Genomic DNA, 24,534 nt, shown 5'->3' with positions numbered 1-24,534 from the left:
AGGCGAGAGAGAGAGAACATGATGGGCCGGTTATAAGTCTAGTGGTACAGAGACGAGAACGACGACGATTGGGCGTGAGAAGACGAGCGAGAAGAAACGTGAAGGCAAGCGTATACATGAATTGGAAGTGTAGTTAATCCGTTATGAAGGTAGCATGCGGTGCGTGATAAGAAAGCGGGAAAGAAAGAAAAGAGAAAGAAAGCGGAGAAGAGGGACGCGTCGAGGCGAACGGAGAGATCTCAATTAAGCTGAGAGATCTTCCTGAGCTCGTCGACCCATCGTTGCCGAAGAGGTTCGTCCTCGCATTGGTAGATGTAGGTGGATTGAGTCTGAAGAGGCGAGACCGAAAGGCGTCAGCAGCCGAAACACAGAGGGACGAAAGGGAAGGAACGAGACTCACCGACTGAAGCGAGAACCCTTTGGCTCCCTTCTCCTTGATCGACTTGAGGACGTTCGAACCTCCTCCGAGAGTGACGGAACCGATCCGACTCGATCCTGTCCCCGAGTGAAGGATGAGAGTCTCGCTCTTGACTTTGAGGATCCCCGTCTTCTGATCTTGTTTGACGCAGATGATTCGAGGGAAGTCGGTGAGGACGAGACGTCGTTCTCGTTGTTTCCCTGGGAGATGGAGGGATTTCGAGGTGAAGGAGAGGGTGGAGGAGGGGAGGAAGATGGCTGAGTTGAAGATGACGCCTTCGCCAGGGAGGAGAGGGAGGGATCTAAGATTTGAACCGAAAAGAGCGAGGGTCAGGTCGGAACGCGTTCGTAAATTGAAGAGTGACCAAATGAAACTAACCTCTGATCCTTTCCAGCAGGACTCGACCAAGGTCCACTGACGATCCTCTCGCCTGCAGACCTCCCCATAGATCCAACGCTACTCCCACTCGTATCCGTCGTCACCGTCGACCAAGGTCGTCCTAACCCAGCTCCGTTGATCGGTGTCGTCGTGACGTCCGAGCTCCCCATCGTGCTCCCACTCGATACGCTTCCTCCATTTCCATGACCCTTCGATCCCCAGCGGTTCTTCGGTGGCTCGAACCTCTCCGTCTCCTCGTCAAAGTCGCTCTCCTGAGCGGCGTTCTCCATTCCGTCCTCCTCGCTGCCGTCGTCTCCATCCGACTGAACCTCTCCGAGACCGAGACCAGAGAAGAAGTCTGTTCGAATGGGTTCTGGAGGACCGACGATGCCAGATTCACGAGGTGGGACTGGGATCGAGAAGAGGGTGGAGAAGTTGACGCCGTCGAAGAAGGGATGAGACTTGATCGCGTCGATGTGACCGATCCCAGCACCGAGACGATCCGTTGGGTCGAGGATCTGAAGGGAGAGACAAGAGGAAGGATCAGTCAGGTTTTTGAGGTCCGAATGAGGAAGAAAAGGAACTCACGAGAAGCTTCTCGACGAGGTCCTTTGCGACGGGATCGAAACCTTCGGGGAAAGCGAACTCCAGGGCCTTGATCTTCTGGAACGTGAGGTACTCCGTCCTTCCTCGGAAAGGTGGGACACCACCGAGGAGCTGGAAGAGGATGCATCCAATCGCCCACATGTCCGAACTGAGAAGGAGAAGGCAACGAAAGTCAGTGGCGAGGTACGAAGTTCGAGAAGAAAGGGAGAGAGGACTCACGCCTCCGTCGTTGGCTCGTTCAAAAGGACCTCAGGGCTGACATACTCAGCAGTTCCGACGAAGGAAGGCTTCGATGCTGCTGGAGCGGGAACTTGAGAGTCGCCTGAAGGAAGGAAGAACGACATGAAGGGAGTCAGAGGCGAGAGAAGGAAGGAGGTCGAGAGCTCGAGCTCACCATCTGTTGGCTTCGAAGCGTCTCCTCGAGAGACCTTTCCATCGACGACGGGGAAGACCTTGGCACTTCCAAAGTCGGTGAGCTTGATGTGAAAGTCGGCGTCGAGAAGGATGCTGTAGAGAGAGAAGAGGATCAGAAACTCGAATTCAAAAGACGGCGCGTCGTGACGAGACTCACTTCTCCGGTTTGAGGTCACTGCAAGAAGAAAGAGAGGGAAGTTTAGGTCTTGATGTCAAACAAGGATATATTCGGTGCCAAGGAGACTAACCGGTGAAGCACTCCTCGTCCGTGCATCCAACCAACAACATCGACCAATTCGGCGACGTAGTGTCGAGCAGACGGGATCGAGAGCGATCCGAGCTACAAGAACGAAGAGAACTTCGCGTCAGCAAAGAGACGGACCACGAAACGATACAACAATGCTCACCTGTCGAATGAGGGAAAGGATCTCTCCGTTCGGAGCCAAATCCAGAGCGAAGTCTGAAAGAAGGGAAAGAAATGGCGGGTTCAGCGTCGGAAGCTCGTTCGAGAAATAGGCTCTCGGGAAGCCGGAAAACACTCACAGAGACTGCTCTCGTCCTGGAACGCCCAAAACAACTTCACAACACCAGGATGTCCACCCCGAGGTCTCTCCTGACTCTTCGCAACCTTCTCCTCGACCACTACCTCTGCTGCTCCAGAGGATCCCGTCGCTCCGTGTCCGCCCAGCCTGGGTTTTTGGGGAGACGCTCGGATTGTTTGGGTGCTGAGCGAGTTGGGAATCGATGGCTTCGGAAGTTCGGGATGGCTGGGTTGCGTGGGAGTTGATGGAATCGCTCTTGGCGTTGTTGGGGAGGATGGTTGGGAGGAGGGAGAGGTTGAGGCGGAGAGGCGTTTGAGAGCTTCGACTTCGACGGTTGCGTACTTCTCCTTCTTGTGCGTTCGGAGGTGATGCTTGTCGAGGATTTTGATGGCATAGGCTTGGGAGGTAGGGAGGTGAATTGCTTTGAGGACCTGCGAGAAGAGGAAAAAAGAGCAAGCGGAGAGTCGGTCAGCTTCGAGTTCAACGCGACCTTCGGTTCAAAACAAAGAGAGCACGACAGAGGAAGCACTGTTACTCACAACACTGAAACTTCCTCTGCCCAGCTCCTCTCCAAACTTGAAAGAGCTCGGTCCAATCATCTGACCAGCAGCAATCTTCTTCCCAGCAGCGTTCCCTACGCTTCCTCCTCCCGAGCCTCTCCTCCCTCCGTGAACGACGAAACCAGCAGGCTTCCCTCTTGGTGCTCCCGACGAACCCTGACCCGATGCAGTTCCTCTCAACACTATCCCATCGGCTCCTGACTCTCCGTTCACCATCGTCGACCCTCGAGTCGAAGCGTTGAGTGACTCCCTCAGCGACGTTGCTCCCCAGACCTGCTCCGGTTTGCTAGCCTTCGTCCGAGTCTCGATCGGAGGAGGTCGAATCGGCCGAGCTGGGATGGAAGCTGTCGACGATTGGGAGGAAGTGGAGGAGGTTCGTTGAGGAGTTGAGCAGGAGGAGGAGGAGGACGAGTGAAGCGGTGTGAGGGAGAGCGTGCTCGGAGGGGAGGGAGTGAGGGAAGGACGAAGGTGGGAGACATGGGGGGAGGCGGAGAGGGAGAGAGGCATCCCTGGAGCAGATGGAGGAAGGGGTAAAGTTGAAGTCATGGCGAGGAGGGTGGTGGTCGTGGGCTGTAAGGAGGTGGAAGCGAACAAGAAAACGAAAGCAAAAGGGAGGGAGGGAGGTCAGGAAGGGAGCTTTTGTTGAGCTTGGATCGGTCCGACGCGGAAAGCGTTGGGGAGAAGGTTTAACAAAGCTCTTGCATCCTCAGAGGTATAGCAAGAGAGTATCAAGTCGATAACCAAATGCTTTTTGACCGTTCCAGCATCACTTCTGCTGCCTCAAGCACGATGAGTCGCCCATCCCTCCCTCCCTCCTGCTCTCCTTCCACCCTCCTACAACCCTGAGATGTGCTTCCTCGAGAACCGAGATCGTCCCCAACGTATCTTAAGTCCTAGTAGACAAAAAAGAACGAGACTCACTTGAGGGAGATGGCCGAGGGAGTTGTTGAATGGATCCTCGAGGCAGAAGCTGGAAGACCAAGTTGACGAGCTCGTTTGAGCTTGAACGAGCTTAGCTGAAGGCTCTGAGAGGTAACGAGTCCTAGGTGACGAGGGCGAAGAGGCCTGCTCGAGATGGGACTAGGAGATTGAGAGATCTGGTAGGGAGAGAAACGAAGGAAGGAGCCAAACAAGCTCAGCGAGGGTCTCCCTCTCCTTTTGTAGCCTCTGGAGCAGAGACGCGAGGTCCACTGGGATCTCAAGATCGACTCCAGTCTACTCTGAAAGTCTGCAGGCCTCGTAGAAACGCGTGCAAGAGCTGCGAGAGCAAGCAAGACCACGTTCGCCTTCGCCTTCCTTCCTCTCCGAGTCGAGACGGTTCCCTTCAAACTTACCTAGAGGTTCCTCAACAGCCTCGAGTAGATGCTCCTCTGATAGCTCAGACTCTTCCTGAGACTTGGGGGGAAGACGAGGAGGGAATCGTTGGGTGTCGTTTGGGTGAGATAGTCGTGGGTTGAGGAAAGGGAGGAGGGACGAGCTGATCACTCTTCTCTTGTTGTCGGAGATTTAAACCGGTCTGAGCGTAGATTATTTTTTGACGCGACGATCTGCCATGCTCGTTTTCAACATCTCAGTTGAATCGAAGGTCTCTAAAATTTTGAGGCCGGCGCGAAACAGATCAACAAAGAGGAGATACCTCGAAAGCGTGAGCTCGAAGGCTTTCCTCCCTCCGACCTCTTCCTTCTCTTTTCGACTCTTCTTCAAGCCCGGCTGCAACCATACTCAACCCTACGATCTCCCGCTTCTCCACCAGCGGCTCGTATCTGCTTCGGGCTTCCCAGCTTTCTACGGTTCTCGCCAACAAGAAGGACGCACGCAGAATGAGCTCGACCTCTTCTTCCTCCCTTCCTCCCTCCGACTCGCCTTCGTACGGTCCCTCTTCTCTTGTTCCTTTTTGAACGCCTTCTCGCTCAACGCTGACCAGCATCTTCGCCTCTCTGTCTTCGGCTCAACAGCTCCTCTCCATCGACTCCTCCTGTCCCTCCCTCCTTCCCTCCCGAATTCCTCACCTTCCTCTCGGCCAACCACCTCTCTCCCTCCCACTACTCCTCCCTCCTCCTCCGATCGCTCTCCAACGCCACCACCTCCTTTTCCAACACACCCACAGTCCCCTCTCGCTTCGTTCACCCAACTTCGCCCTCGGCTTCTCTCCCCCGTCCAACACCAGCTGAAATCGCCGAATCCCTCCACCTCCCTCTCTCCTCCGTCTCCCTCGTCCCTTGGCTCCCCTCCTCCTCCTCCTCCTCGTCGTCGTCGTCTTTCTTAGAGTTCTACCGCCTCCCAGGAAACACTCCCATCTCACCCTCGGATCTGTATCGGAACGGTCAACTCCAAGCTCTCGACGCAGCCTCAGCCGTAGCGGTTCACGCGCTCTCCCTCCAGCCCGACGACCACGTCCTCGACCTCTGTTGCGCGCCGGGAGGGAAGCTCGCTCTGTGTGCCGAAGCTGTTAAGAACGGTAGAGGGACCGTTACGGGAGTGGATCTGAGTGAAACGAGGATGTTCTTGACCAAGAAACTGGTGGGCAAGTTGACGGGAGGGCCGAAAGGAGGAGGAGGGAAGACGAGGTTGTTCGTTGGCGATGGACGGACGTTTGATGTTGGAGTAGGCAGACTGAGTCCGGAGTGGAGAGGAAAGGAGTTTGGGGAGGGTGTAGAGAAGGAGAGGGAGAGAGACAAGGAGGAGGATAGCGTCTGGGGTGGCTGGGACAGAGGAGAGCTGGGGAGGGTCGTCGGAGAGTCTGGGGAGGAAGAGGCGAAGAAGCCGATGAAGGTTTTGAGAGTCCCTTCGAGGTTCGAGCAGTCTGCGAGGGGAGGCAAGTTTGCGGAGGAGGCCAAGAGGGTGTTTGTTCCGTACGACAAGGTGCTGGTGGATGCGGAGTGTAGTCATGATGGTGAGTTCTTTTCACGACGCGTCGTCTCTTGTCTCTTTCCAAACTGACTCCTTCTTTCCTTCTCTCCTCTCCTCTCCCCCCGACTATCCCTCGATTGTTTTCCATCAGGCTCCATGATCCACCTGCTCAAATACCTAACGCTCACGCCCTCCAACTCCAGCACCAACACTCCCGCTCACTTCAACTTCCCGCCGGCTCTCCTCACCTCCCTCCTCTCCACCATCCCTCCCGCTCCCACCCCCAACAGTCCCATCACCTCCTCCCCTCTCCAAAACCTCCAACTCGCTCTCCTCCTCTCAGGCTTCCGTCTCCTCCGTCCCGAAACCGGAATCCTCGTCTACTCGACGTGCTCGCTCTCGATCCAGCAAGGAGAGGCCGTCGTCCAACGCTTCCTCGATCTCGTCAACGGCGAGGACGGGGTCGGACTGTTAGGTGGAGAGAAGAGGAAACGACCACGAGCGGTCCTGGAGGAGGTGGAAGGGAGAGAGCAGATGCCTTGTTTGGAGAGGGACGAGACGCTGCTGGCTGGGAAGGCGGTCAGGTTCGGAGGAGGGTTGATCGAAGGGAAGGAGGACGAGTGGGTGAGTGGGTTGTTTGTTTGTAGACTGAGGAAGATCTGGTGATGTTTATTGGGTATGTACTTGAAAGCTGGGTTCTTGAGCGTACAGAAGAGGGAGAGGAACGAGAGATAGCGTGTCGCGTTCACGGTCTTCTCTCCCCCCATCCGAAAAGAGCTGCTCGCTCTCCGGCCCCTTTCTCGTCCGCTCGAAAAGAGTCTTTTACAGCGACAGGGGCAAGTGATCGTACATAACATCTCCCCAAATCAGTCCTCCTCGTGAATAATAATCGTCTGAACAACCTCCTTTGGCGCTTCCTCCACCTCCACCACCTTCTCCTCCCTCTCCTCCTCCGCACCCTCTCCCTCCTCTCCTTCACTCTCCCCTCCCGGAACAGGTCCCTCCTCCTCCTCCTCCTCCTCCTCTTCCCCAGGCCGACGGAAAACGACCTTCCCAGCTCCGCCCTCCAACTTCCTCTTCTTCCCTCCTCCTCCTTGCCCTCCCTCGTCCGCGTCCGCTGGGTTCGTCGAGGTGGAAGCGGAAGCGGAACCAGCCCCGTTGACGGGGAGGGTCGTTCCTTGAGCTCGAGCCTTCTTCTTTTGACGTTTCAGTCGGTTCTTGTTGGTTTTGGCGTCGGCGGAGGAGGCGTTGGCGAGTTGACGAGCTTCGAACGCGAGTTGTTCTTCGTCCTGGGAGAGGTGGGGAGAGAGATACGAACGAGCAGGGAAGTAATGTTCAAGTCAGTGGGTTCTCGATACGAGTTAGGGTCCGATATATGTATATATATATATCGGAAGCTGAAGACAGGCAGGCAGGCAAAGCAATCAAGCTCAACCTCGACCTCCTTCCCTCCCTCTTCTATACGGACTCACCCTAGCCGCCTTCTCATCCATCAACTTCAACCTCTCGTACTCCCTCCTCCTGTTCTGCTTGTACACATGGAACTCTCCCGACCCAGCTCCCGCCGAGGAACCCTGGACGTTCTTCATCATCTCCCGAGGAGCTCGAATCGATTTCTCCTGGGGCGCGCTCGGGATCGAGACGGGTTTCGAAGGGTCTTTGAGCAGCCGTTCGAGCTTGGAGAGCCGTAAAACGAACGAAGGCGGTGCGTTGGTTGAGGGTCAGGGTGAAAAGGGAGGAAAGAGAAGGAAGGAAGGAAGGAGGAGAAGGGAAGGTCAGGACGAGTGAGCTCGAAGGGAAGGGAAGAGAAGAGAAAGGAGGGAAACGAACCTGAAGACGTTGAGCTTCATGAGGCGAGTTGTTGTACTTTGCTGAGTTGGAGGAGGAGGAACCAGCTGCTGGAGAGCCTACGCGAGGGGAGGGGGAGTCGGACATCGGAAGAATGGATGGCAGGAGCGGGAGAGGTCGTCGTTGGAGGAGAGGGAAGGAAGGAGATGTAGGTCAACCTGAGTTTCAAGCCGAAACTGGGACGCATTTCAGTCTGTTTTTGCTTTCTTTGTATACTTTTTTAATCTCTAGGCAGCTCTGAAAGGCTTATCGAGAGCGGCTGTAGACGAAGAACTCGGGAAAAAAAATTGTGCTCGAAACGCGGAAGGACCGAGCAGGTCAGATACGTCGCGTCTCGATCCATCGTCGACGCTCGTCACGCCCGAAACGGCGCGTTCGAAAGGATCGAAATCGCAGGAGAGAGAGAGTTGGATGATAAAGATCCGGTATAAGCACAGACTCTAGGTATAGCAAGAACGATCCAAAAAACGAGAGCGAGCGTCTCTCCCTCCCTCCCTCTCTCCGTCCTCAAAACCACGGCCCCAACCCAACCAGCACCAACACCCTACACAAGCTGATAAATAGTCGTACCCTGATGAACCCAGCCAGCATCAACCGAAACCCAAAGCAAAAAAAGACAAAACACGAGTCAGCGAAAAAAACGCGTCTCGTCCCTCTTCATCGAAAGATAAGAGACATGTTCTGTTCGGACTCACCCCCTCGTTCACCTTCTGGACGATCTTCTTGCCGACGAGAGCGATGAGGCACTTGTTGACTCTTGCGTGAGGGAGTTCCGGAGGGGAGGTGAGCTCGACCACTTTTGGGGAGTGGGAAGGAAGGGCGATTTTGGACGAGGGAGGAGGATAGGGAGGGCGAGGTAGGTGGGAGAGAGAGCAGAGCAGAGCAAGGGGATGGTTAGCTGGGTTTCTAGGTCGAGGATGCGTCGGAAGGGAAGGGAAGGGAAGGGAAGGAAAGGGAGAGGGTTTGGGTCGACGCAACACTCACTCTTCAGCCCAGCCGGTTTCAGCAAGAGGGAGGTGATGACTTTTTCTACTGCTTGACGAATTACCTGAGGAACAAAACAAGAAGGGGTTGGAGTGGGATTATTGTCGAAGAAGAGAGAGAAGACGAGGACAGCGAGAAAACGAACCGGATCCGATCCTCTGAATTCCAGCGGCAGGGTTTCTACGATGGCGTTGATTTTGGCCTGACCACGGCGAGGAGAGAGCAGTACACAACTAGTCAGCACTCTCCTCCTCGTAAACAACAACAACAACGTCCCAAGAAAGCTCACCTCCCTAGCCTTCCTCGCCGCGACCCCTCCCGCTCCCGCCGCACCTCCCGCCCTGCCACCTCTCGCTATCCCTCTCCCTCGTCCCCTCGCTATCCCTCTCGTCGCAGGAGCAGCAGCAGCAGGTGTTTGAGGAGGAGCTGGGTCGTCTGCTAAGGAGTATTGAGTCGCGTAGGTCGCGTCTCCCGGGTGGGTGAGGGTTGTTGTCGAAGGGGAGGAAGGAGTTCGGTACGAGTCGGAGGAGGAGGGTGGGTTGGCTGAGGAGCGGGGGATGAGGGAAGGCGGTGCTGAAGAACGAGAGGGGGGATGAGGGGTGTTAGAAGGCGGGATGAAGGTCGAGAGGAGAAGAGAGAAGATGAGAGGAGAGAAACGAACGAGGAGGATGGATGATGGTTTGATCGTGAAGGTCGAAGGAGAGTTCGGTGGGAGCCTGAATCAAGGAGAGATGGAGATTAAGGTCAGCGGAAAGGTTGTACAGTAAGAGACGAGCTGAAAAAAGAACTGGAAGAAAGGAACGAAAGAGAGGGAGGGGAGAGAGAGAAGGAAGGAGTCGAGCTCACCTGAGGCCACTCGACCGAGAACGCGTTCATCCTCATTCCATACAGAAAAGTAGCGAACCCTTCGTTGAACGCTCCCAGACTGTCACTGAGAGCGTTGATGTTGACCAGATTCTGATGAAGAGCGTCTATCTCGTCGACGAGATCAGCGAGAGGTTGAGCGAGGAAGTCGAGTTGGGTTGGAGAAGAGGTCGAGGCTTGATGAGACTGGGAGAGGGAACCGTGAGAGATTCGACGAAGGGGAGTAGAGTGATTCGTGGACATTGCTCGAGAGAGGGAGGAGAGAGGGTAGATGAACAATGAATGAAGATTCTAGTTGGGTTGTTGATGGTTGGGAGGAGGAAGGATCCAAAACAGGACCAATTTGTGTTTTGTCCAAGCCTTTCCGTTTTGATCCCTCCCTCTTCCTCTTTCACCTCAAACAGCGACATCCTCGAATCAAATCTTCCCTCTCTTCTTTCCGACTACTCTCTTCGCTCTCCTTACTTTTCTCGCGGTTCAAGAACGGGAAACAAACACGCTCTCGGATCGCCTGCAGCCCCTCCTTCTCCTCCTCGTGTTCCCTTCTTCGCCTCCCTCCTCCCCGTCCTTCTTCCTCTCCTCCGCCTAATCCCTCTCCTCTCCGCTATGACTCCCTCTCTCCCTCCTTCCGCTGTTCGTCGCCACAACAACAACAACAACAACAACAACGGTCCATTATCGCCCACTCTGTCATCCTCCTTCTCTCCCACGGCGCCTTCCCACCCTTCTCCCACGGCTCCCTCCCCTTTGAACCCAGGATGGGCTCCCTCCTCCGCTTCCCAACTCGATCGCTCAGCCTCAGGCGGATCCCATACTTCCTCCTCAGAATACGATGCTCATCGAGCGTCCGCGGAATCTGCGGGAGCCCTTTCCCCGGGAGGAGGAGGAGGGAGGAGGGACGAGGTTCAGGCAGTCGCTCATGGTCAGATCGGATCGGCTTACGGACCTTTCTCGGTGAGTTCTTCAACTTTCTATACACTCTGAGGATGGAAAGGGAACTCGGTTTATCTCTGGGGAAGAGCAGAGAGGGAGAAGGACGAGGCCTCTCGGAGCTGTGAAACGCGAGAGAGAGAGGCGAGACCGCGAGAAAGTCGAAGCTCCTCTCTCTCTCCTCTCTTTCTCCGCCTCGTCATGGGAAAGGGAAGAAAACATAGAAGGCTGATCTTCTTTATCTCTTCTCCACACTCTCCCATCTTGTCTCTCTTTCTCGTCTCTCTCAGTACCAACAAATGCCCACCGCTCCTTCCCAGCAACCTCTCCTCGCCCAAGGTCCCTCCTCTCGTTTCTCAGCCATGTCCGACTCCTCGCTCTCCTCCTCCGTCTACAACAACACCAGTCCGAACCAGTCCCCTTACCACTTCAGCAACGGAGACCCCAAACGAAACTCGGCAGCTGGATCGTTGATGGGCGTTCAAGTGGGAGCTTCAACCGGAGCGACGACGTCCATGGACCTGTGGGACGACAAGGATCCAGAGCTCGACGACGCGCTTCATCGTCCGGACCCTCCTGGCAAGAGGAGGAACGGGTTCTCGTGGAGTACGAGAGGTTGCATCAACATGGGGACGGTGTTCTTGTTGATTGGAGCGTTGTTGACGCTGTTTGCTGGGTACCCGATCATTTCGTGAGCTCGACGTCCCCTTCTCTCCCTCTCTCCTTCGTCTCGTCCACCTTTTCGCTGACTCTCGTCATCTTTCTTCTTCGTTGAAAGTGAATACCGGAAGAACGGAGGCTCCTTCAGTGCTAGAGTACCTACAGGATTCAAGTGCGTCGTCGTCGTCGTCTTGTTTCTCCTTTAGCGTTTCGTTGAAGCGATCCCATCGTCTGACCTCGCTCTCCCTCTTCTTCCTCTCTCTCCCTCTTCCCTCCCCTCTCTTATTCTTCAACAGCCTCGGAGGAATCAACGGAACAGGACAGGTCAGTCCTTCAATCTCCTCCTCTCAACCTTCCCTATTCTTTCGCCTCTTTTTCTTTCGTTCTCAACTTCGATCGTCGGCCTGTTTCTGACCTCGTCTGCCTTCCTTCTCGTTTGTCACCCAGGTGCCCGACATCCCCAACCTGCCTACGATGGTCGACAAGGATACGCCTGCCAACGTTTACACGAGGACTGGGTTCGATGGGTTCCAGTACAACTTGGTGTTCAGGTGAGTTTCGGTTTCGTGCGTCGTCGACACGAGTTGCCAAAGCTCACTCCTCTTCTCCCTTTCTTTAGTGACGAGTTCGAGACGGAAGGAAGGACGTTCTGGCCTGGGGATGACCCTTACTGGTGAGTCGCTCTCGACTCAACTTGCTCTCTGCGAGCTCGAGCGCGGTGCTGACTTGGTTTGCTTTCGTTCGCTCTCGATGAAATCAAGGGAGGCCGTCGAGTGAGTCTTTCCTTCGTTTCTCTTCATTCCACCCTCACCTCGAAGGTCTGACCGGACCCAATCCTTACCTTTCTGGCAGCTTGCACTACTGGCCTACTGCCGATTTCCAGTACTACTCTCCTCGAGCGGCGACGACGCAGGGAGGATCGCTCGTTTTGACCATGACCGAGAGGGAGTCGCACGGGATGAACTTTGAGAGTGGGATGGTGAGTCGTCTACCTTTCTTACTCTTCGTCGAACGCATGTCCCTTTTCGCCCTCTCGAGAAGCGAAGAAGCTAGGTCGTTCGACGGACGGAGGGACGCCGACGACTTCGAGAAGCTGACTCCAACCTCCCCGCCTCTCCTTCTTCCCCTCCTTCTTCGACAGCTTCAAACCTGGAACAAAGCCTGCTTCACCGGAGGTTACGTCGAGGTCTCTGCTGCTCTTCCTGGAAACAACGTTTGTCCCTTCCTCTCTTCTCGTCCCTCAGTCTTCTCGAGACGCGACCGCTGAACCCTTCTTCCTTTCCTTTTCTTCTCACCGGAGCAGAAAGTCGGAGGATTCTGGCCTGGAGTCTGGCTGATGGGAAACCTCGGTCGACCTGGATACGGAGGAACCACTGATGGAGTTTGGCCTTACTCGTATGATTCGTGCGATGTGAGTCGACTCGTCCTCCCGCCTTCGTTCTCGTTTCGTCTCCGAGCTGACCTTGAATTTTGCTCGTTTCGTCTCGCAGGTTGGAACCTTCCCTAACCAAACTTGGGTGAACGGATCGGGACCTACTGCTGCTCTCACTACCGGTTCGTTTTTGATTCCTATCGTTCTTTGCGAGCCTTGGTCTTCCCGAGACGCGTTCTGATCGAGTCTCGTTTCTTTTCGCTCAGGTTACAACGAAGCGACGCTTTCTTACCTCCCTGGACAGAAGCTCTCGGCCTGCACCTGTAACGGAGAGGATCACCCTGGACCCAACGTTGGAGTTGGACGAGGAGCTCCTGAGATCGATATCCTCGAGTACGTTTCTGCTTCTCTCCTTCTTCGAGGCGCTCGACGAGTTACGGAATCCGACGACTTGGATGCTGATCCTTCCTTTTTTTCCCTTTTCAGAGGACGTGAGTATCGCTCTTTCGCCAACTTCGAAAGCCAGGTCGAGAAGACGTCGAACCATCCGACTCGACTCGACCGCTGACTTTTCCGTTCCTCCTTTGTTTTTCCGTTCTTTACAGAGGTCGACGTTGAGAACGAGCTCGGACAGATGTCTCAGAGTGCTCAGTGCGCGTGAGTACATCTCTCGATCCTCCTTTTGTTCAGTCGGAGGACGCGTCGAACTGACCCTTCTTCCATCCCCTCTTTTCGCAGTCCTTTCGACGACTCTTGGCAGTTCAACGAAGCCGAGACTACTACCTACGATACTGCCGTCACCAAGTGGAACGGGTACCTCGGAGGTCTCTACCAGCAGGTTTGTTCTCGCTCTCTTTCTTCCTTGCGTCGTCTCGATCTCTCCTCGCTAACGACTTTCTCCTCTTCTTCGCTCAGGCCGTCTCTGGTCTTTCCTACGTCAACACCGCTCAATCCTACGGTGGCAACTTCAACAGCTACGGAGTCGAGTACCACGCCGACAAGGCCAACCGAGACGCCGGGTTCATCACCTGGCAGGTCGGAGGAGTCCCGACGTGGACCATGAACGCTGGTGCTGTTGGACCCAACCCCAGGACTCAGGTTGGACAGAGGCTTGTGCCTGAGGAGCCAATGGTGAGTTTTCCTTGACTGATCGAGGACGGAACAGACAAGACGAGAGGGCAAGAACGCGTTCGCTGATTTTTCTTCGTGTCGTCTCTGTCTTTCCGTTTCGTGCGATAGACTATGATCCTCAACTTCGGAATGTCGAACGGATTCCAACCTCCTGATTTTGCCAACCTGAACTGGCCAGCGGAGCTGGTGAGTCTTGCCTTTCCTTCCTTTCCCTCTCTCACCGCGTCGTCGTCGTCGTCGTTGCTGACTATCTTCCTCTCTCATCCCTCTCGGTTCTCCTTTACGAAGAGGATCGACTACGTCCGAGTCTACCAGCGAGCAGGAGAGGAGAACTACGGTTGCGATCCTTCGGTGAGTTGTTTCGTCCCTTTCTTTCTCTTCTCGACTCGTCGTTCTCGAATCATCTGCTGATCCGCTCCTCCTCTCTTCTTCTTCGATCTCGTAGGACTACCCTACCGCCGACTATATCGCAAAGTACGTATCTTCCCTCCCTCAATTCTTCATCTGCTCCTCGTGCTATAATCGAACAACCCGATCTCCCTCCCTTTCTCGTCGCTGACCTCGTCTCTTCCTGCCTCCTCCTCCAGGCACGCCGAAGTCTACGGAAATGCCAACATGACCATCTGGGCCGACGCAGGGAACGTCTTCCCTCGAAACTCTCTTTACGATGGGTGCTAGATATCTAGTTTGCTTCGTTCTTTTCTCGGTCCCTCTTTCTTTTGCATCCTCCTCCCCTCCCCTTACACACGCACACCCATCCATAACGACACGACACCTCCCTCTCATCCCGCTTGACCTTATATTATACTGCCGCTCTCTGCGTGCATTTTTTTCTTCTATTTGGCCACCTTTTCTTTGACCTTTCAGCCCACGCTCGTTTCCCGGACGCTCTCTCCCTTCGTCTCTTTCTGACTTTCCTCTGATTATCTCTGACGTTGACTAACTACGTGTGCTATCTACCCCCTGCTTCTCCTTTCGTCTTCATCTTTACTCCTTGCCCGTTTCTTTATCATGCTCTTGCGTTCTCAGAACTGCGTCCAAGGAAGGGAAAGCAAGCGAAGACTTCGACGCGTCTCCTTTTCATCTCCCCTCTTCTGCTTCTCCCCCAAGCTCACTCCCACTCTCGAATCCAAAACGATGAAGAGGATGGCATAATCGTCAAAGGTAGTTAAAGCTCGTATAGGCTACGAAATCCAAGTCTCGAGATCGAAGACGAGCACAAACGAACGAGGGAGAGGCAAAAATGCATGGTGGTTTGGGCGTAGGGGCGTAGGGTTGTTGTTGTTGTATGAAGAGAAGTATGCTAAGTGAGCGGACTCGAGAAGACTAAAAGAACAAGCAAGTAGTGAAGGGGAAAGAGCGTGGGGTGTGGTACAGTAAAAGATGCAACGGGAAGAGAGAAAGGAGAAACGAGACCGGGGAGGATGGGATGATGGCGAGAGGGAGAGAGAAAAGAAAGAGAGTTCGAAGGGTGGCTGGTTCGAAAAATCAAAGGCGAGGGAAGAAGAGGGGTAGAAAGATTTCTGTGAAGAGGAGGGATGGGTGAGAGAGAGAGTACAGGACGGAGAACCTAAAGTAGTAACAAAAATGGGGAGTGAGACGAACGGATGACAGAAACCGAGGATCCATAAAGATGTGAAGAGAGAACAAAGCATGCAAAAGAAGGGAGAGGAAGGGGAAGGGGTTAAAGCAAGTAGGAACCAGAGATCGAAAGCACAAAAGGAGACCGAAGAAAAAAAGGTGTAGACGAAAAGGGCCGAGAGGGGAAGTCTCCCATCTAGTCCTTGTTGCTGCCGACGGCGGTTTCGGAAGCAGCAGTCCCATTCCCTGCCAACCAATCCCACCAACTCCCTCCCTTCCCTTTCCTCCCTCTCTCCTCCTCCGTCTCTTCCTCCTCTTCGTCGTCGGTCCCGAAAGGACATCCCACTCCCACGTCGGCGAACGAGACGTATCCTCCGGTATCCTTGCATCGTTGGTAGCTGGCCTCGAGATCGAAGTCCTTGCATTCTGAGCCGAGTCTCGCTCGCGTCGGGACGAGAGGCTGGGAGACGGTTCGACTCGATGGGGATCCTGCGTTGCCGAAGGAGGGACGTTGTCGAGAGGAGGAACGTTGAGGGGAGTGGAGGGAGCTCGAAGACATGATCGAAGTCAACGAGGAGGGTTCGAAGGTGGGCGAGTGGGCGGTCAAGGGAGGAGAGGCTGGAATTTGGACGGGGCAGGTGATGGAGCGTTGAGGTCTCGAGGAGGGAGATCTGAAGTGAGGATGGTAGGTTGGAAGAGGACCTGTCGAGGTCGAGGATGTCGACGAGGGACCGGATGAAGAATTGGAGGTAGAGGAGTTGCGAGTAACGAGTTGAGGTCGAGCAGAGGGGAGCTGCTGCTGCTGCTGGTTGGCCGAGGAGGGAGAGGACGAAAGCGGAGTGAGGTTGGAGGATCGAACCGACGGCGACGACGACGTGGAATGAGTCCTCTTCTTGGTCTGACCGTTCTCGAGGATGGGTCGTCGTTCGAGAGGTGCGAAGACGGCTCGAGGAGAGGAGGGCGTCGAAGGTGAGTGATGCTGGTTCTGATCCTGGTAGCGTCGATTTGATCCAGCGGCGGGAGGATGAGGAACGTTTCCGACGTCTCGTTGATGAGGGTGAAGATGGTGTCGAGCATGAGGTTGGTTCGAGAGGGAGGTTCGTCGTACGGAGTGGCTGCTGGTCGCCGAAGCAGGTCTCGACGCGTTGATGGCCTCCTGAAGGACGAGTGCTCTCGGGCAGTCTCCAACCCCGTCCGCCCACCTAACCATCTCTTCCGCCATCGTCTCCTCTGCCTTCCTCATCTCCTCCTCCAGATCTACCTCCTCCAGATCCATAGCCGTCTTCCCTCCTCCCGTCGAGGCTCCTCCTGCCTTCCCGAGGACGTCTCGCAGGTACGACTCGGCGGTGCAAGGTTTCCTCGGGTCTCCAGCCGTTGCTGCGCAGTGAGAGGATCGCGGTTCTTGAGGGAGGGTGTAGGAGATACTCCTGGCGGCAGTAGCGGAGGTGTGAGACCGTTTCGAAGGGTGAGGACGACGATCCGGGTTCGATAAAGAGGGCGACGACGACGGTTGTACTCCCAAGCTTCCCGCATTCGACGACGAGGAGGACGCCTCCGTCGAGAACGAAGTCCTCATGGGAGGAGCGCTCGACCTTCCTCCTTCTCCCTGTCCATCGTAAGGACCGTGCTCCGGAAGAACAGCGAATCCATGGTTGGGCGAGGTGCCGGGAGTCATGAAACCGGCGACGGGACGGGTGAGGTGGGAAGCTCGACGAGGGACGGGAGAGAGAGGAGATTGGGGATGAGGTTGAGGGAAGGCAAAGTTGGTTTGTCGAGGTGTTGAATCAGACGAAGGGGTAGGGGAGGTGGGACGAGCGTGGTTGGAGGACGAGGAGGAAGAGGAAGAGGCGGAGGGAGGAGGAGGTGAAGTGATTCGGGTGGGAGGACGACGAGACGAGGTGGAGGCGGATCGTTGGATAAGATTAGGTTTTGGAGATCGAGCGCCGTTCCTGATGGAAATGAAGGTGAAGGGAGGGCGAGGAAAAAGAAATACGGGAGGAAAGAGAGGAAGGAGGAAGAAGAGAACCGGAGGAGGGAGCCGATTTCTGGTCAGCACTTTCACCCTTTCTCCTCGTCGAACCTTCTGACCCTCTTCCCGTCCCGAAAATTCTCTTCTTCAAAAACGAAAGAGGCGGAGTACTCACCTATCGATCGACTGCCTCGTTCTAGTCGTACTCTTTCCTCTGAGGGAACCCGAGTTGGACGCCTTCCTCTGCCTGCCCCCTCCTCCTCCTCCTCCTGGTGCTCGATCCCCAACTTCTTCGATCATCGACTGAGCGCCGACTTGAGTTTCGGAACGACGACGAGTATAGGCTCGATTGTCCTCGTTCAAGTTGACTGGCGATGGATGGCGAGAGGGTGGAGGAGAAGATGGAGGAGAGAGGAGCTGCATGGATGGCGAAGAGGAAGGAGGGAGGGAGGAAGAGAGGGTGGGTTGAGCTTGGGGCGAAGAAGGAGGAGGAGGGGGCAGGGAGCGAGAGGATTCTGCTCGTCGAAGAGGTTCTCGTTGGTCAACGAAGGAAGAACTGCAAAGAGGAAGAAGAGAAAGTCGTCAGTCGTATGCTTTTTCCTTGCTTACGGAAGGCGAGGGAAACAGGGAGGAAGGAGGGAAGTCGACCTCGAGCGAGAGGCGCTGCCTCCTTCCTCCTCTCCTGTATCCCAAGAGGTAAACAAGTGGAAATCCATGGTACTCACTTGAATCTGCTTCCGTCTATACCGTTGAGAACCGAAAGAACGGGATGGTTGGGGGAGAAGGGAGGGAGAGGGGAGGCGATGGTGGTGGTTTGGGAGGAACCAGCGAGCTCAAGGGCGAGAGAGCTGAAGAGGATGACGGCGTAAGGGGCTTTGTTGTGATTTTTTCTCTGCTAGAACTGCTAGAGATTCTAAGCTGGCGAGAGTTGATGATGGTTGAGGGGAGAAGCAGAGGAGAGTCGTAAACGTAAAATAGGAAGAGAGGGAGAGGCGAGTTGAAAACAGAGGGGTGTTCAAGTTCGAGGGTGCTTGCGTCGTTTCTCCCCACCGTCTCTCTATTCTTGCCTCTAGAAACGGAAAATCCTTCAGAGAGAGTGCTTCCACCGTCCTCTGCTATCCACGGCGGAAAACTTGATCCCTACAAGAATTGATTCACATCCCCAACGCAAGCGCAGAACCTCCAGCGAGACGAGTGTCTCGAGCGTCTTCCAAACCTTCCCCTCTTTGAGAACAAAGGAAAACGAAGATGTCTCGCTCCGTTGGGGTTCAGAGAGTCAGTTCGAAGAGAACCTTCACACCAAGGAGGCTTTGTCTACCGCCCGAGAATTTTCAGAACCGCAGAAGGGGAGGGCTGGGTCGTCCTCTCAGAGAGGGGAGGTTTGACGCGTCGCGGTTTGACCTTGTTTTTCCCATGTCCGCTCTCTCCGCTCCGCCCTTGATACTCAACTCTTCCTGGTCGTTGTATGGTTTCTGTGATGGCTCCTCTATCGGTATCCGTCGGTCTTCGGAGTAGAGGAGAAAGAACGGAGCTCATCTTTTCTCGTCGCAAGGGACGAGCGAAGGGCGAGAGGGGAAACTCGTCGACTTTGAGGTTTGAAGGTTCGTAATTCCTCCGGCAATCTGCTTTAGAAGTGATCAAAGAGAGTAAAAAGCAGTGGCAGCGAGAAGTCAGATTTCACTGCTGAACGGGGAATTGGAAAGAACGGGAGGACGTGAGCCCCGATTGGACTTGCTCGACGCGTCGTCGCCCGAGGGTGGGGAGAGCGAGAGCATCGCCCCTTCTTCCTTCTCAAGGTCGGAGGGACGAAAAGAAAGCTTTTCCAAGTTGTCCAAGCAGTAGTCGAAGGCATGTCAATCAGCATAGGCAAAACGACCACCCCAAGTCTAACTCGTTCTCGTACTCTTCGTCTCCCTCGTCGCGTCCGATTCAAGATCCCTCGACGGCTTCGTTCTTTCATGAACAGCGATTCTGCCAAAGAGGTAAGAAGAAAAATGATCCTAGAGTCAGACGGAGCTTTTCTGGGCGACGAAAGGAAGGAGAGAAGGGCAAGACGAGGGTCACTCACACGCGTCTCGAATCCTCCACCGATTTCACCTCTCCTGAACGACTCTCCAACGACGATCTCCTCAAGGCATGACGAAAGAAGGAGATCTAAAGTTCCAACAGGAGACGAAAGCAAAACGTCGTCAGGGAATGGAAGAGAAGGAGTGAAAGAAGCAAAAGGAGGTCGAACTGCTTCGCGTCGAACTCGACGACGACTCCTTCCTTTGACGAGACCTTGAGCCCAAGCTTGGATGCTGACCGAGGATGAGGGGAGAAAGAAAGGGAATCAGCATTCAGCTTGAGAAGGAACGAGATCGCGTTCGGTGCTCACGTCTGCGGGATCGCAAAGTCAGTTCCGAAACCGACTCGTTCGAGGTTTGGAAAGTTCGTCTTGTTGACCGTTCTAAGAACCATCTTTGAGACTTCCGCTTCGTGGTGTCCGTACGGGTGTCCCATTTGGTATGCAACGGTGACGGTTCGGATCGAAGCGACGGGCTGCTTGATGTTGAGTTCGACGGCTTTGACTCCTTTCGGAGGTAAGTTTTCCTCCTCGTGCCAGACCTCCCATGCCAGAGTCTCCACGTTCGGACACAGCTCCAAACATTCCTCGTAAGATTTCTCGTCCTCGTATCCCTGGCTCTGGAAACCGAGCTCTCAAAGCTTCCCGCCATGAGTTCGAAGGAAGGGGAGGAGGTGAGGAGAGGCAGCGATCTTCGCGGTTCGGAAAGCGGGGAGGATCCACCGAGTTGAAGCGACGTTGAGAAGGAAGCGGTCGGTGAAGTCTCCATAGTTGTAGAAGACGATGTTCTTGAGGGAAGGGAAGGTGATGAGAGGGAGGCTGTCGACCGCCGGATGGCTCATGACCCTGCGCCTGCATGGTTGTTCGCCTTTTGCCTCGAGGTACTCTCGACCAGAGCAGAAGTGTTGAAGGAAGGAGAGAGATCCGTGGATACTCGACGAAGTGAATCCCATGTTGAAGCTGATGAGAGTCTTGAGAGGAACGGGAGGAAGCGAGAGGATCTGTTCGACGACCTCGTCCTCTTTTGCGGACCAGTACCACGATCCTCTAAAGACGTCGAGGTTGGGAAGAAGAGCGACGAGACGAACCATCTCCCGCCACCACATCAAGTTTGGTTGAGCTGCGAGGCGAGAACGGTTCAGGACGAGGTGATGAACGAGGTTTCCGACCACCGGCACGAGGGAGCAAGATCGTTGGACGAGGTTGATGAAGGTGGTGATGGAGCGGGAGTCAGGGAAGACGACGGAGTTGAAGTATAGTTTGGAAGCGATGATCTGTAGAAAACTCAAGAGACGGTCGGATTGAAGAAGTGGGGAAAGAAGAAAAGGCAAGCTCGACTGACGTGACTTTCCCTCGACACCTGGCTCAGGGAAAAAAAGACGGTTCAGTGTCCTTTCGTCGTATCGAGGCTGAGAATGGAGTCAAGCTCTCACCTTCATCCACGTAAACATATCCTTCCTGTTCTGGACGATGGCGAGGCAACGAGAAGGGAAGGTATCTTCCTCCGGGAGGTAGCAGGTGTGAGTCGTCGGTGCTGTTCTCTGGACGGGCTGGGTCCGATTGGCTTTGATGATGAGTCCGATGACGTCCCAAGGAAGGAGAGGAGAAGATTGAGAAGTGGTCATGGATGGGAGTCTGCTGGAAGAGAAGAAAGGAAGAGGGAGAGGAAAGAGGAGGAAGGGAAAGGTGGTGAGCTCGATCGTTTCGCCTTTCGAACCCTCTTGAGACTGAGATTTCAGGATTTCACGTACTTGGAACTGAGCCTGAGGATGACCTGAAGGTGGGGAAGGGAAGATCTTCTTTTCGAAAAGGTCAAAGATGATGGTGGGGAGAGAAGGAAGAAGGGAGGCGCCGAGTGCGGCGAGTCCTCTGTTGACTTCCCTCTCCCTTGCCTGTTTCCCTTAGTTTTGGAACGATTACGTATCTGGAAGCTTCGGTATCGAGGATTTCGAGGTCCAAGCGAATAGTGACAATCTAGCTCCCTGAGAAAATTAACTCTTTCATCTAAAAATTGTAGGCCTTCTCCGTCGCCCGGCGAATCGATCCCCCTTTTCTCTTGAGCCCTTCTCCTCCCTTTTCTCCACCAACCGTCTCCTTCTCCTTCCCTTCAGCTCCTTGGATCGCGTCTCTTTCTGCAGGATGTCTTCTCTTCTCACATTCTCCCGTTCAGCAACCTCCTCAGCTCGACGGACTTTTGCTTCCTCGACCAGCTCAACGCCCGTCCTTCGAATGCGAGCTCGGAGTTCCGGATCTCGTTTTCTCTTTGGTACAGCAGCTCTTGCTCTTCCTCTAGTGAGCTCATCCTCTTCAAATCCATGTGATCCCTATCCGTCGTCTAACGTCGTGCCTTTTGTTTTCTGCGCTTCCTGCAGGGCATCCTCCTTCTCTCGCAAGCTCCCATCAACCTCGATTCTTCCCCCTCCCACCCCGTCAAGTCCTCTCCTTCTCACCAGCACGGAGGCCACACCATCACTCGAAAGGAAGTCGAGAAGCATACAACCAAGGAGGACAGACTATGGGTCATCATCGATGAGAAGGTTTACGATGGTTAGCATCCTATCTATAAAGAGGTCGAAGGGAGGAAGCCGCGAAAGGAGGGGAAGCTGATTGGACCTCTCCTTCTTCTTCGCCTCCCTCTCACCACACACGAACCAGTAACCGACTTTATAGATCTTCATCCTGGAGGACAGAAGATCATCATGGCGAACGCTGGAAAGGACGCTACGAAGGTGCGTAGGGAGAAGAAGAGAGGGCAAACAAACGACGAGAGCTCACATACCCACGCGTCTGTCCTCTCCTCCCTCCAGCTCTTCAAACCGATTCATCCCCCTGCGACGTTGGAGGATAACGCTGAGCTGGTTCATCTCGTTGGAACCGTGCCTCCCTTGGCTGAAGGGGAGGGTATGACCGACGATGAGAAGAGAATCGCGAAGGCGAGGAAGGCGCTGGGGCATGTCGACTTGAACGTCAACATCTCTGATTTCGAGGTGAGCTTGCTTCCTTTCGTCTGGCCGCTTACGATCCGAGGACTGATCACTATGGCTCTCGCTCTTATCAGGCTGCTTGCAAGGATATTCTTACCGACAAAGCGATGGCCTACGTTCGTACTCGCTCTCTCTTTCGTTTCGACGCGTCGAGATCGCTGATCCTCTCCCTTTCTTCTCCTACAGTACTCTTCTGGATCTGACGATGAGGGCAGTGAGTACCACCGTGAACTCATCCTCTTCTTCGCCACTTCACTCAGTCGTGCTCTCTTCTTTTCTTCTCCAGCCCTCGCCTCCAACAAACACTCGTTCTCTCGCATCCTCTTCAAACCTCGAGTCCTCCGAAAAGTCAAGACCGTATCTACCGAGACTAACATCCTCGGTCACAAAAGCTCTCTCCCTATCTACATCTCACCAGCAGCTCTTGCTCGACTCGGAAGCGAAGATGGAGAAATGAATCTGGCGCGAGGAGCGTGAGTGGTCCCTCGTTCGACGCGTCTCTCGCTCGACTCATCTCTCTTTTTGAACCTATGGTAGCAGAGATTACTTTTTTTCTTCACTGACGGCTCGGATCCTTCTTCCTTGACCAGCGGCGAAACAGGAATCATCCAATGTATCTCATCGAATGCGAGCTGCTCGTTAGACGAGATCTGTGGTGTTCGAAAAGAGGGACAACCTTTGTTCTGGTTCGTCGATTGCTTCCTTGCTCTCATTTCTTCGTCGTCAAATGCTCACTCTTATCTTTCTTCGAATGGCTTATTAGGCAATACTACGTCGCAGCCGATCGTCCTGTCGCCCACGAGAGTCTGAAGAAGGCTATGTCGCAGTGAGTCTCTCCCCCGAACTTCCAACGAGTGAGTCCGTTTCGTTTCTGACTTCCCTTCATCCCGTTCTTCTTCACAGCGACATGAACTCGATCTGGGTGACGGTCGATGCTCCCGTTGGAGGAAAGAGGGAAGCCGATCTGAGAGTTCAGCTCAAGGAGAACCCTGTGAGTTCCTCTCGTTCTTCGTCTTCTTCCTCGTCCCTTGACTACGAGTCTCGCCCCTGACGTATTGTCTTCACTCTCGACAGCCAACCGACACTCCTCAGCAAAAGGGAGGGAGTACATCCGAGCAGATGTTTTCGTACGTGGATCCTGAATTGAACTGGGAGGATCTGAAGTGGATCAGGGAGGAGAGTAAGGGAGCGTCGTTGGTCATCAAGGGAATCGGGAGCGTTGAGGTTCGGTTCCCTCTCGATTTCTTGCCTCCTTCTTCTCGTGAGCTGACCATTGAACCAACTGTTACCTATCTACAGGACGCTGTGATGGCCATCGAAGCAGGAGTTGACGGTCTTGTGCTGTGAGGCTTGAGCTCCGTTTCGTTCTCGTTCGACTTCCCTACCTTTGATGGCGGGACTGATTCGATCATCGCTACTTCTCCTTCCTTAGATCGAACCACGGAGGACGTCAGCTTAACGGGTGAGTTTGAGCAGACGCCCCGCTCTCTCCTTCGAAATCGTAGCTGACCCTCTTCTTGACGCGTCTTTTCCTCCGAGCAGCGGTGTCCCTCCGATTCGGATCCTCCAGCAGCTTCAGGCGAAGCATCCCGAGCTCATGAAGTCCACCAAGACTCAAATCTTCCTCGACGGTGGAATTACTCGGGGTACTGATGTTCTCAAGGTTCATCGTTGCCTCCTCCTCTTGCTTTTCCTCTCTCTCGTTCGAAGCCCACACTGACTCCCCTCCCTCCCTTTCCCTCTCTCTCGCAGGCTCTCTGCCTCGGAGCTACCGCCGTCGGACTAGGTCGACCTTTTCTCTACGCTCAGAGTGGATGGGGAACTCAAGGAGTTGTGAAGGCAGTCAAGAGTGAGTTCTAGCAACGGGAAGAGGTTCGACACGCTCGTTCGTCCTCTCCGGCCGAGTCTGACCATCGTCCTCTCTTCCTCTCAGTCATGGAGGAGGAGATTCAGCTTTCGATGAGGCTGCTGGGAGTGACGTCGATAGATCAGCTTGGGCCCGAGTATGTAGAGGTTCTGGATATGTAGATGCAGAAGTTTGGCTTGGGACAAAGAAGAAGGGGAGGGAAGCTGAGGAGAGAAAGAGAGACGACGACGATCTCGAGCGGTTTCTCGAAAGACGCGTCAGTTCTTCTCGTTTCTCTTCTTTCGCTTCTGCTAGCCTCGGCCCTGCAGCTCGACTCTTGGCCCTCTAGGAGACCCAAGACAAAGGAGGAAGCCCTGGAGAAGGGCGACGGGTGAGTCGGACGAGCGAGTTCTCCTCTCCTCCCTTTTTTTGACCTCCTCCTTCTGTTGCCTTCTGCTGACCGACATCACCCTCCGTGGTCGCCGATCTAATCTTATCTGAGAGGTTCTCTCTTTTCGTCCAAACCTGCTCG

General features: G+C 54.6%; 7 protein-coding genes across 7 annotated transcripts; 3 read left to right on the top strand and 4 right to left on the bottom strand.

The window, feature by feature from the left end:
- Window positions 1-239: 239 nt before the first annotated feature.
- BDY24DRAFT_410990 (PDPK1 family serine/threonine-protein kinase) lies at window positions 240-3,425 on the bottom strand (the record flags this gene model as incomplete). Its single annotated transcript, XM_076642872.1, has 11 exons — window positions 240-329; window positions 401-719; window positions 797-1,314; window positions 1,385-1,550; window positions 1,622-1,724; window positions 1,797-1,909; window positions 1,974-1,991; window positions 2,065-2,156; window positions 2,224-2,276; window positions 2,360-2,789; window positions 2,898-3,425. The coding sequence occupies 11 exons, from the start codon at window positions 3,423-3,425 to the stop codon at window positions 240-242; spliced, it is 2,430 nt and encodes an 809-aa protein (XP_076501019.1).
- Window positions 3,426-4,551: 1,126 nt separating this feature from the next.
- On the top strand, window positions 4,552-6,839 carry BDY24DRAFT_373111 (S-adenosyl-L-methionine-dependent methyltransferase). Its single transcript, XM_076638256.1, has 3 exons — window positions 4,552-4,785; window positions 4,874-5,811; window positions 5,920-6,839. The coding sequence occupies exons 1-3, from the start codon at window positions 4,739-4,741 to the stop codon at window positions 6,432-6,434; spliced, it is 1,500 nt and encodes a 499-aa protein (XP_076501018.1). The 5' UTR covers window positions 4,552-4,738; the 3' UTR covers window positions 6,435-6,839.
- BDY24DRAFT_373108 (uncharacterized protein) lies at window positions 6,723-7,787 on the bottom strand. Its single transcript, XM_076638255.1, has one exon. The coding sequence runs from the start codon at window positions 7,358-7,360 to the stop codon at window positions 7,199-7,201; it is 162 nt and encodes a 53-aa protein (XP_076501017.1). The 5' UTR covers window positions 7,361-7,787; the 3' UTR covers window positions 6,723-7,198.
- Window positions 7,788-7,889: 102 nt separating this feature from the next.
- Window positions 7,890-9,781, bottom strand: DAM1 (Dam1p). The gene is made up of 7 exons (XM_076638254.1): window positions 9,447-9,781; window positions 9,262-9,316; window positions 8,890-9,173; window positions 8,746-8,802; window positions 8,601-8,664; window positions 8,312-8,412; window positions 7,890-8,187 (listed from the first exon to the last, which is right to left on the bottom strand). Exons 1-7 carry the CDS (start codon window positions 9,705-9,707, stop codon window positions 8,161-8,163), a joined length of 849 nt encoding a protein of 282 aa, XP_076501016.1. The 5' UTR covers window positions 9,708-9,781; the 3' UTR covers window positions 7,890-8,160.
- Window positions 9,782-9,868: 87 nt separating this feature from the next.
- KRE6 (beta-glucan synthesis-associated protein KRE6) lies at window positions 9,869-14,588 on the top strand. Its single transcript, XM_076638253.1, has 20 exons — window positions 9,869-10,418; window positions 10,685-11,085; window positions 11,173-11,226; window positions 11,351-11,378; window positions 11,502-11,605; window positions 11,674-11,727; window positions 11,816-11,827; window positions 11,907-12,033; window positions 12,196-12,267; window positions 12,358-12,465; window positions 12,545-12,608; window positions 12,693-12,819; window positions 12,913-12,917; window positions 13,032-13,083; window positions 13,165-13,264; window positions 13,342-13,557; window positions 13,666-13,743; window positions 13,846-13,908; window positions 14,003-14,031; window positions 14,145-14,588. The coding sequence occupies exons 1-20, from the start codon at window positions 10,071-10,073 to the stop codon at window positions 14,233-14,235; spliced, it is 2,133 nt and encodes a 710-aa protein (XP_076501015.1). The 5' UTR covers window positions 9,869-10,070; the 3' UTR covers window positions 14,236-14,588.
- A 746-nt stretch (window positions 14,589-15,334) lies between these two features.
- Window positions 15,335-20,797, bottom strand: BDY24DRAFT_410985 (uncharacterized protein; the record flags this gene model as incomplete). The annotated part of the gene is made up of 9 exons (XM_076642871.1): window positions 15,335-17,087; window positions 17,283-17,663; window positions 17,833-17,955; window positions 19,176-19,261; window positions 19,359-19,407; window positions 19,485-19,790; window positions 19,896-20,446; window positions 20,515-20,532; window positions 20,606-20,797. The coding sequence occupies 9 exons, from the start codon at window positions 20,795-20,797 to the stop codon at window positions 15,335-15,337; spliced, it is 3,459 nt and encodes a 1,152-aa protein (XP_076501014.1).
- Window positions 20,798-21,258: 461 nt separating this feature from the next.
- On the top strand, window positions 21,259-24,215 carry BDY24DRAFT_373096 (FMN-dependent alpha-hydroxy acid dehydrogenase). The gene is made up of 16 exons (XM_076638252.1): window positions 21,259-21,464; window positions 21,545-21,719; window positions 21,828-21,901; window positions 21,980-22,159; window positions 22,231-22,272; window positions 22,343-22,370; window positions 22,443-22,629; window positions 22,747-22,842; window positions 22,920-22,982; window positions 23,060-23,147; window positions 23,231-23,380; window positions 23,456-23,499; window positions 23,589-23,618; window positions 23,699-23,819; window positions 23,909-24,005; window positions 24,090-24,215. The coding sequence occupies exons 1-16, from the start codon at window positions 21,312-21,314 to the stop codon at window positions 24,182-24,184; spliced, it is 1,623 nt and encodes a 540-aa protein (XP_076501013.1). The 5' UTR covers window positions 21,259-21,311; the 3' UTR covers window positions 24,185-24,215.
- The last annotated feature ends 319 nt before the right edge of the window (window positions 24,216-24,534 follow it).

The sequence above is a fragment of the Mrakia frigida genome, assembly GCF_051309035.1.
Source record: "Mrakia frigida strain ATCC 22029 unplaced genomic scaffold BDY24scaffold_1, whole genome shotgun sequence".
In the NCBI taxonomy this organism is placed as follows: Eukaryota; Fungi; Basidiomycota; class Tremellomycetes; order Cystofilobasidiales; family Mrakiaceae; genus Mrakia; species Mrakia frigida.
The sequence above is the reverse complement of the archived record's forward strand: the minus strand, read 5'-3'. Positions and strand labels throughout refer to the sequence as shown.